The 11,545-nt window shown below is 38.9% G+C and overlaps 1 protein-coding gene across 1 annotated transcript in view; it reads right to left on the bottom strand.

Annotated features, from left to right (window-relative positions):
* Positions 1-58: 58 nt before the first annotated feature.
* The window catches only part of vax2 (ventral anterior homeobox 2), a 28,413-nt gene continuing 16,926 nt past the window's right edge, over positions 59-11,545 (bottom strand). The window contains exon 3 of the mRNA XM_015375436.1: positions 59-2,963. Coding sequence (XP_015230922.1) covers positions 2,466-2,963 — 498 coding nt within the window. The 3' untranslated portion in view covers positions 59-2,465. The remainder of the gene's footprint in view (positions 2,964-11,545) is intronic.

Here is an 11,545-nt window from a genome sequence, read left to right as displayed (position 1 = left end):
GGTTTCTTTTCAATACTGTATATTTAGTAAATGAATTTTCATAATTAGGATTTGCGCAATTTTAGGGTTAATAGAAACGCATCTAGTGATTTATTTTCCAACAGGCAAAATCAAACGAAGAGGCTGCAAAGTCTAAATATAAATAAGTCCCCATAAAACCCTTGTATATGTGTTTCTTATATCATCACCAATTTAGCTTTAGTATGTTTTTTTTTCTTTACCGATAAATTAAGAGAATTGTTTTGGTGTTACAAAAGATTTTGACAGCTCTAAAAGTCTCTATTGCTCTCCATGTTTTTAACAAATGGCTGCTCCAGTTGGCCATCAAAAAAGCGCCTACAGATTGCATCCATCTCTCCAAGAAATTCCTCCTAGCTGCAGTTAAAGCTGCTTTTACCACATTCAGACCATTTAGAAATATCTCCTGTCTATCTTTGATCCATTTAGATTGTTTATGGGGCTTGCTAATTGTTGCAAATAATTAGATTTTATGTGTCAGAGTAACACGGGCAACAAATCAATTCCTGTGAAATATCAGATCTGATTTTAGATCTCAAAAGATATAACCTGTTATAATCCATATTATTAGGATTGGTAATAACTCATCACCATGACTGTATGCTGACCTACATTCTCTGCCTATATTAATGGATTAAAGAAGCAGCCAAATATGACGGTGTAAGTAGAAATATTTCATTTCTTCAATTTATCCTCCTAGTGGCAGTTCTAGACATTTTAATGTTTTTTCATGGGGGGCACAGAGCAGCAGAATTAAAAGAAGAAAAAAAAATCAGAAGACCACAGGACCCTGATCTAGCAGATGAAGATGGTGCTCCTATCTACATACAGCTGGAGCTAATGGTGCAACACCTTAATTTTTTTAATCATTTTTAAAGTAAGCCTACAAATTCAATACATCATTTTTTATCCAAGGAACCAATTAGTTACTGTTTCAGCACCAATGCATGCCATCATACAGAACAGAATTGGTCTTCAGTCAAGGGGCCATAACAGATGCCAGGACTGGTTCTAAAGGGGCACTGGCCCCTGTTGGCCCCTTTCTAGAACCGCCCATGCATCCTCCTTATGTTTGTTAGATGTGTGTCAATAAATTTAAACTGTTGATTTTTCTACATGTTAAAATCCATGTTTTTTGCAACAGCCTCAGGGATAACAGGAAAAATGTTGCCCCATATATATTTTGGGAGTGAAATACTTTATCTGCTTTTCTTTAGTTCTGTTCTTTACAATGGCCTGAATAAATGAAACTTTTTCTAATATTTTGGTGTCTCTTTAGAGTTTTCTTTCATTGGAGCCAGTATCTTTGTTGGACATGAATTTTCGACGGAGCGACATGTCGATCCGCCGCCTGCAGCTGCAGCTCGAGCCTCAAAAAGACAGCAGGAGCAAAACTCTACAAAATATTCTTTGTAAATGGATTCTTTTTCCTTCTGTGAACTCTTTCTGGGTTTGATTTAAAAGCTGTAAGACTTGTGAATCAAACGTTAGTCTTGGTTCAGAGGTCTTCTCTTTCTCCCTCTCTCCTTCTTTGAAGCTTGACCTCGATAAACGTTAGCTCGTCCACCTCCAAAGCTTTTTCCGTGGGATGCTTCCTCACTATCTTTCTCACCCTCATCTTTGTTTTCATTTCCTTTCACGTTTACACATAAGATCTAGATATGTACTGTAAGTTTGCACCGTTCATCTGGATCCTAACATTTACTGTTTCATTTACAACCAAAATTGAAATAATAATCAACAAACAAAGAAAACAAAAAAAGACGGTTTTACAAAAACTACATCTGGACACCAAACAGACTGATATTAAGATGCTACGGTTCTTTTTTTTTTCATGTGTTTCTTTTCTACTGTGATAGCACATTAACTAAAAATCAAACATGGCCACTTGAACAAGAATATTAAGATGTAATTACCGCTCGTCTCTTACCAGCCTCACCACAGAACCTGTAACAGCTTAAAAAATGTACAAGAATACACCTTAAACAGGAGAATAGGTAACGGCGTACTGTGGCGGTCCTGTTACAGGTGGTCTGCTGATAATGGGTTCAAATTATTCATGTCAGGTTTGTTTTTTGTTTTGTTATTTTTTGTCTTTTTTTTATTTACTGAACAGTAAATGAAGGCCCATAAAGAGAGAGAGGAAATCACACACATACACACAAACTCACTGGACAGAAAGCAAAGAGTCACTTAAAACTACTGGAAAGAGAGAGTGATGATGAAAACTGTCTGCCACATATGGTAATTAAAACAAAACAAAAAAAGTTTTAACACTTTCCATCAAGTGTTTTTTTTTTTTTACTTTTTGAGTGTCATTTTTCACAAAATAGTGCTGCTACAAAGCAACCCTGTCACTGTTTCATATTTTCTTTGCCTGTCCAGTGGCAGGATGAAGCTCCTAAAGTCAAATCCTCCTTTTGGGTCCTGAAAGACGGCCTCACTGTTTAGGAAACGGTTTTCTTCCCACCTAGATCTGCCTCCTTCCTGTCTAATCGCATGTATGGCTCGAAGGCCGAGGACCCGCAGCCATATGTGGACGTCAGTTCATGATGGGCCCCCCCTAGTAAGGGCATGGAGAAGCAGAGGGAGTGTGGGGGCGGTACCCCCAGTCGCGGCGACGATGGAGTGCCGCCCAGAGATGGCAGTGAGAGCCCGAATGTCCCGCCCGGTAAGGAGCTGGGCGAGGTGCTGCTGTTGATTCCCGGGGAGGAAGAGGAGCCCCCACCGGGGCTGCTCAACAGGGAGCCGTTCGTGGGGTGGGCTGGGGGCCCCAGGAGGGAATTTGGAGGTGGGGCAGGTCCTGACAGGAGCCGGCCCTGCTCCAGGAGACGCAGGATGTTACAGGTTGCCAAAGACTCTGACGTGGAGGAGGAGCGCTTGTCTGAATCCTTGGTGGTGTCCTTCTTCTGTTTGGTCCGGCGGTTCTGGAACCAGACCTTCACCTGCAACAGTAAAACATGTTTGGTCAAAAGGAATTTAACTCAGAGGAGATGAGCGAACACATGCAGAAAGCGATCCAGAGAGAAATCACATATCGGTGTGAAAATTTGAATATAACACATCTTGAAAACACTGGGCCTTTTGACATTTTTATCATTCCAACCCTAAACTTGAATGATTTCTTATTGGGTTTTATCAGTCCAAATCTAATATAAAAATCTGCTTTTTTAGTAAACACAACCTAAAAAGTCTTGAATTTTATTCATCTGAATAAAATCAACTTTACCCTTTTCAAGGGCAAAGCAGAGTAAAAAAAAATAAAATAAACATGCCAAGCATCTCAGAGACTTCTCTTCAAACAATTATAGTAAAATGATTGGAAAGTGTAGCTGCAAAATTTACAAGGAGAAAATTACAAAAAAAATTACAGGCAAATTGAAAGTGGAGGACATTCAAGTATTTACACCTTTGTTGGTAGAATACGTTGGCAGGGCAACCAATTAGATGTGCAACAGGCAAATCTGGCCTGAACAAAAACTTACTGAGAGGAAAACTATTGCAAAGAGAAAACCACAAGGCATCCAGTTGGAAGTTTTCCACATGGCTTATACGAGAAAACTTAACACTTCACATCAGACTGAGCAAACCATTCACATGTTGAAACATAAGAGGTGCCGCATCATTCTGTGGGGATGCTTTTCTCAATCAAAGCTAGAAATGTTATAGCACAGAAGAGGTATAGAGCTAAATACATTTTTTACGATCAACAACCTGCTGCTATTAAGCATAAATACAAATAAACTACACATTTTTACCTTAAATCGTTTCAACTCAATAAAAAGAAACAGCTTTTAAGATATTAAGGATTTTACATGTTATGACAATTAGCTATTTTTTAAACTGGTCATACTTTTAGGTGTATATGTTAAATTCAGTGAAGAGTTTCAGCTCATTTAGTGCATTTATATCACCACCAAAGATAATATGAATGTTTTCAAAAGATGTATGATAGAAAGACTAAGAGTTCTAGGTCATGATCCATCTCTCCAGCAGAAGCAGCATGTTGGTTGAAAGTGCAGTGAACTCCACCTGTCCTTGTCTCTCATGTTTAATTGATGGAGCCCAGCGTAGCTTCATGTCACGTGAACAACTTAGAGAGTGTGTGATGAAGAGTGGAGGGCACGGGGGGGTCATGGGAGGTTGCTGGACGGAGAGCCCAAATCCTAGGTGACTTGAGAGGAATCACACACATGAATAATGTATTCACTGCTGACCAAGATATAGCCAACTCCCTGATCTCTGCAGGTTTAGGGCAGCATGAAGGGAATTTCACTACCAGCCTTCTTCTTTTTAATACGCTGCATTTAATTTATTAAAGTATTGCTTGTTTCATGCAACTTACAGGATGCAGTAAAGCACAGAGCAGGGAGACATTTCTGGCATCTGTAAGGTGATGCTAATATGTCATAAGAGTTTTAGACCAGACCCCTATAGATTGGTGTTATTACCAGTAGAAAAAAATAATAATTTTAACCAGGCAAAAAAATTATGCTAATAATTTATATGTAAATGCTTTTTCACTGACGAACCCAACAATGTTGCTCTTTTTCATCTGTAAACCAAAGCCAAAGAAACAGTGAGTTTTGGGGCTGTTCGGGCTCTGTTTCGAGCTTTTAGAAATGTTCCCATTTGCACTTTAACTCGCAGGTCTAAATTCTTGCAGTACTCTTTTTTTGTTTGTTTGTTTAAGCCTCTATGTATTTCATCCAAGAAAAGGTAACAATATTCTCAGAAAAAAAAAAAAGATTCACCACCATTTTATACTCGCTCTTCAACCCATCGCACCTTCAAAGGCACCATTTGAAATCAGACCTTTGTGGTGTGTTTTTGATGAAATGCCTAAAAGATGTGAGCATTTAAGCCAATGAAGAGATCTGGATCTGGAGCCAACAAGCCATCTCTATATCATGTATTTGTTCTACCCAGCCACTGAACCAGGTGAGTCCAATCTGCAGAGTGAATTAACCTGTGCAGATTGGACTCACCTGGTTCAGTTGCTTGGTAGAATAAATACATGACATAGAGATGACTTGTTGACTCCAGATCCCCCATCTCTGGCTCCTATCTCCTGTTCCTAGCTCCTCACTTTTCATCTTTTGCGATTAAAACACACACAAAAAAAAACAGTAAAAACACTATCCAGGGTAGGAAAGGAGCTCTGAACTGCTGAATCCAGACAGCCCTAAGCCTTACAGATGTCAATACAATATGGACATACACATAGATGACACTGGTGAAATTGGGATTGCAGTATTTCGTCTGCCGCAAAAGTAGTAAATGGCTAAAGTTCTCCCTCATAGAATCCAAAACATATGAAAGTGTGTGCATTAGTATGTGTCACTGACAGTTCGTGTGAAGAAATCATGTGTTTTTGTTTAACTCCTTGAGGTGGGCTGTGTCTATACGTCCTGTTAGCAAAGAATTGTGGGCAACCATCTAGCTCCTAGGGGCAGCTACTGTAGGAACATAAGCATGCTTAATTAATTGGGTCTAGGAAGCATCCTGCTTCCTCGTCTGAGCTCTTTCCTAACTGCCAGCACTATTTAGATTATAACAACAAGAAACTCAGAACTATTGTGTTCAGAAAAAGTAAGAAAATAATAAACACAGTAAAGTTGACTTTCATCGGCAGGGTTAAAGGAAACCTAGTATACGTACCTTTCATGCTGTATTTACTTAGAGGTTTAAATTTTCTATTTTTAAGAAGAAACGTTGAATATTAGAAATGTTGGCAGAAGCCAGATTTCCAGAGATGAAAGTCAAATTGAATCACTAACCCAAAATTTGAAAGCCAGTATAGCTGACATGCATTACAAATGCATGTATTACAAATGTAAAAACATTTTTCTATAAACGTTGATTTTAATTGTATCTTTCACTCACACTGTACCTCGTATAGTGAAGATTTGGCTACTGAGTTTGAAAACACAAAATGCTGAGAAAAGACATTTTCATTTAACTAATACAACCCTGGAAAAAAAGCAACACAAACTAACCAACTCATAGTACTCCAAGGAATTCACTAACAGTAACTAACAGATGTTACCTTAGCTATGAACAAAATAATTAGTAAATCCAACTGTTTACAAACATTAAGCTGCAACACAAGCTGTATTTCCAAGTTGTGCAAATAATAACAATGAAAATAAATGTACTCAAAGGAAAAACTCAAACTTTTTTTTTTTTTTTTGGTCCTACAAAAATTTGACAAAACTACAATGGAAACACTTTTTTCACATCACGAGTCATAAGAAGCAACAAGATGTTACTGCAGGCAAAAAAGTCTAAGACGTCAGCGGAGAAAGTCGTAGGAAGGCGATTATTCAATGGAAACACTTAGAATTGCAAAATATATTGGCACACTTTAGTAATGGAAGAGCAGCTACAGTCAGACTAAGTATAATTCAATTCCCAGACCCATGTTTCTCCTTTAAAGGTAAAAAGAATACAATAGGTATACACTATTATTTCCTTGTGTTTAACTGTCATCTGTTTTATCAGCTCATTCAAATTATTCTTGTTTATACTTCAGAAATATGAAAGAAATGTTAAGTTTGATGGTAAGATTCCTTTAGGTTATTTAGCAATAGACATAGAACCTTGGAAAGAAGTAGAAATGCTAAGTTTAGTATAATTAGCAGCTAACAGTTAGCAGGATGATTTCATTGTTTTCAATGTCTTCATATCATGTCGTACATTCTTTTTAACTTTATACAGATTTTATCCAGATCTAATGGGCTCTATGCACAACTACACTTCTTCTTGAACTTAAGGCAGTTCCTTTGTTTCCTTTCTTTCATTACTAGATGAACTAATTAATCCAGGTGTGTCTGACCATGGTTACCGAGGTCAGGCATACCTGGATTAATTAGTAGAAAATTAAGGACACTAAGGAGCTGCCTTAAGTTCAGGAAGTAGTGGAGTTGTTCTTAAAGCCAGTTTCTGCAGACTGTCCAGAATTACTATGGCCCAGTCCCAAACTGACCCCTAAACCCTATCTCTAAGCACTAACCTTCCATTAGTCTCCGTTAGGCTCCACCATAATAAGGGCCATCCCAAACCCAATAGTAAGTAGGGTGATGGGACACATGTAAATGAAAGTTCCAATGGTTTCCTGCATCTTTGTCACACTAGCTATACATTTAAATTTCCCCAATCTGCTGGAAAGCTTGGTTGATTGAAAATTCTAAATCTCTGTTTACATGGACGCTAAAATAAAATGATCCAATCATGAGGTGTGTATACATGTACCAAGTGTTCCATTAGATTAAATCATTTAAGAATGCACAGAATTGTGTAATTTTCCAGAAACGCTTTGGTGGTGGACGAAGAAGCCACCTGTTTTGTAAACAAACCCATACTTTTCCATTCATCCTCAACTTTAGCTACTTTTTGTGCCTGCCCCTCATATTTATTTTCTTCAGTCATGTCTGTTGATGTAGTAATTTCCATTATGGACCTTCGTCACATCTTTGTTTCCATAGTTTTGTTTTTGGTGGTCATCTTCGTTAAGGGCTCAGCAGTACCTTATGCTACTGCTCCTTTGCTACGAGGGTAGAGTGCAGGGTGAAGGTAAGGAGTAAAGAGAAAAAATGTCATGCTGGCTTTACGCACATGCACAATGGAGTTTATTTAACTCTAAAGATCCATATGGGTTTGTACATACCAATAGGAATGGGGATCTGTGGAGGGAAGAGGCTGTCCCCGTCATTTAAACCTTCATTAAAGCGCCCTCCACAGCTGCAAGTTTGACTTCCTTGGGTGAGACACTCGATACCGGTAGAGCATAGGGGGTGGTTTGGGATTGGGTCTAAGTCAGTACAAGTCATTACACCTTCACAAGTACAGAGCATGAATTTTACTCTCTGCATTTGACACATCCCATTGGGGACCAGTGGGCTGCCATTGTGCGGCGCCTGGGGAGCAGTGTGGGGTTAAGGGTCTTTGCTCTGGGACTTACAGTGGCAGTCTATGGGAGTAGTGCTTGAACTCAAGCTTAATGCCCTAACCACTAGACCGCCACTTCCCTACAAACACATTGTCAGAAGTGGGAAAGCAGGAAATAATCCCATACTGTAATTCCTTCAAAATAAGAGTTTTTATTAAAGGGAGGTTCACATTACCTCTCTACTTATTGTCTTATTTCAGTTTTAAATTTTGAGTCGTCAGTATTTCTGTGGTACAGGGGTTCCTTAATACCTGGATTTACAGTCTTGTAGACTTTAATGACATGGGGTTTAAAAACAAGATAGTCTATGAGAAAGATTGAAATCTTCAAGTTTTACATTGCTTGCACCGAGTTAGATCACTTAAAGGGATGGAGCATGAGGGAATATCTGCTGTAATTAGTAGCTAGGCTGGCTAAAAGGATTGCAGCATTGGATTAGAGTCGGTGGGTTTAGTTGGTTTTACAACTGATCCAATATACCGACAAGTGCTTAAAACCACGCCTTGCAACCCTGTTACTTTATTAAATTTCCTTTAGTTTAATGTTTTCCCTTGGACAACAAGCTGCTTTTAATCTTTGGATCTTTATTTATGCAGGATCTGAACAAGTTCAGCAGTCGACTTCTCCAGTGGATGAAGTTATAGATCGATGGTGTGTTTGGTAATCAAGCTTGCAGGTGTAAACCATCATATCACCGCTCTGTAAAGGCAAGCTCAGCGGGACATTAGGTCAAGTGAGATCATGGGTTTGACTGCAGACTTCGGCGCAAATAATGGGATAGGAGAAGATCCCACAGCTCAGTGTAGAGTGCCGGGGACAGTGGCTCTTATTGAACAGACCAGAAAGACACAGAGTGATGGATTGAAGGTACGCAAGACGGTACAGACTTCTTCTCATACTGGATGCAGTTTTTAAGTCCCTACACCGTCTTTAGATCTCCGCTTTTATTTTCGTCATATGCCAGCTCTTTCCAAAACAACGATATCCCATAAATGGCTTTGACAACAGATAACACTCTCTGCCAATCCATTTCCCTTATCCCTGGGTGGAGGGCGGGGCTAAAGGCACGTTTCACAATTATAGTCCTCCTACATCTTACTGAAGGGCAAAAAAAGAACAGAGCAGACCAAAAAGAAGCTTGATGATATTTTACAGGGTTTTTATTAGATGGGTGGAAATGATGAGCAGAAAAGGAAGCAATACTGCCTTTGGTACAGCTACACTATTACACGCAAATCCTTGTTAATGGGATCCAGAGTTCAGAGCTGGGGCAGAGATTACCGAGGGAGATCTAGATCTGGCGTGACCTGCATTTGCCCTGGGATTCACCCTCTGGCCTTCTCCGTTTGCACTGTGATGAGAACGCCAACGCTGACGATGCCAGGAATGCCAGAGGGTAGGATGTGCTAAAACAATCATTACACCTATTTAAATTTACCCACCTTTTTTTCCTAACAAATATATATATATTTTTTTTAAGGTCATATATTTATTGCCAGATTAAACAGTATAAGGGGTTCCTACATCTTTTCTTTGTTTTGGGAACCATCCCTTGGGGTGCAGCTACAATGAACAGCTGCATTCTTAAGATTAACAACCTAAATCTGCATTTAGCCAACAGACAAACCCCTGCTGCTTCCTACCAAATACCCAAATCTTTACAATGGTAACCCAATGTATTATTTTACTTTAGAACACAAAGACAGGCAATAGCAGCAGGTGTCCTATGTGAAAGATGGATATATCTGTTCACCATACCATCCATATACAGTATTGAATCAGCCTTTAATCCCCTTTTGACAGACAGAAGAACAGAGAAATAGCCAAAACAACACAGAAGCATGAAATGATGAAAACAATGCAACCAGATTAGGGCTCTTCGGTTTAAAGACAACAAGCTATTACAACATTAATGCTGGATATTTTGATACTGGCCACAATTTACCCCCTTTTTTGTCACTAGACTCTTTCTTTTTTTTGCCATCAATATGCTCCCATGAGCTTTCACCGAAATCTACATCTGATGTTTTCCATCCAGCCAGAAATATTCTAGGAATTCATCACACTTAAAACACATCAGCCAACAAAAAACTGCATACAATATTGATAATGGGATATTGCATAGCTGATGTTGCAATGTTGGTTGGAGTTTAATCTATTTTGCATCTCTAAAGCAGATGCTGGTGTTAAGGCGGCCGCATATGGTCGAGCTCATGGAACGAAGGATAAGGCATGTGTATATGTGTAGACCAGTTATGCCAGTGGTGAAACCAGTGCAGGCTGGGGAACTGCCCCAGAGGTAGAAAGGTTAAGCCACTAAGAGTGGAGATCAAGTGGGTATTTGATAACTCACCTATAAACCCATCTTTGTTCTGGAACAACATTTAACTCAATCGGAGATAAACAGCGGGGGAAACAATAGGCCAGGAAAAATGTTTTCCACTCAACACCATGTAGTAAAGCTGTGCCGATGGGAAACATCATTAACTGAAACATGTTAGTGTTAAAAAACCCTACAGTGAAGAGAAGCACTTTGTCGTTTTAATAAGGACACTGGGTGACTCTTTCACACTTTTAATGACCCCTGCAGCAGCTCTTTGCTCTCACCATGACCCTGATCAGACCCTGTGATCCCAGCCATGTGACAAGCATGCACACTAAAAAAAAAAAAAAACTTTTTGCACAAAGATCGTACCAGGCACACCAGGGGCTTTAGAACTTCATGTACCCAACCTGAGCACACAGATATGATGCAAAAAAAAGCCTTCTACTACTACACTAAATAAGAACGGTAATACACCAAATAAAAACACCTGTATATAACCTGAAAGGGAGTCATTCCTCTCTACTTCTGCCATATGCTTACTCAGGATGCAAACCTTTTATACAGTGTTTTTACTGAAATTACTACTACTTTACCAACACAAAACAGTGCATAATGATGTGGAAGAAATGTACAAATACACATCTGAACAGTAAGTTTGTATCAGTATGTATTTTACACCTCGATAAAGTCCAATGCATAATAACAAAGGAGGACAGAACAAGTGAAAATCTATCAAAGCCTTGTCTTCAACCCAAAATAACAGGCCAAGGAGAAGAAGATAAGAGACCCATGGTAACTTTACAGGAGATGCAGAGATTTGCAGCTTAAGTTGGAGAATTTCTCAGTAAGACAGTTATGAATAATGGGGTCAACAAATATGTTCTTTACACATTTGCCAGTAGAAAGGTATTGTTAAAAAAAACATTTTTTTTTCTTGGATGACACGAAAGATTACATTTTTTGCACAACCATAACCTCTTACTAAGAAGTTTTAGTGGTAGCATCATGCTGTGAGAATAAATGCCCTTAGCAGAGAAAAAAAAAAGCTAATTGGAGCTGACACTAGGGATGGTGGAGCTAAAAACAGGACAATGCTTAAAGAAAAGAGGCTGGAGAAGACCGGCGCCACATTGATGTAGTCAGAATAGTAATAGATAGATCATAAATTATTGCTGAAGTAATTGCCAACTAACAATCAAATTTCTACCTAGAGTAACTGTATACAATCTTTAAAAAAATATATATTTTTT

The sequence above is a fragment of the Cyprinodon variegatus genome, unplaced genomic scaffold (assembly GCF_000732505.1).
Source record: "Cyprinodon variegatus isolate N-32 unplaced genomic scaffold, C_variegatus-1.0 Scaffold119, whole genome shotgun sequence".
NCBI lineage: Eukaryota > Metazoa > Chordata > Actinopteri > Cyprinodontiformes > Cyprinodontidae > Cyprinodon > Cyprinodon variegatus.
This window is presented reverse-complemented; position numbering and strand designations above follow the sequence as displayed.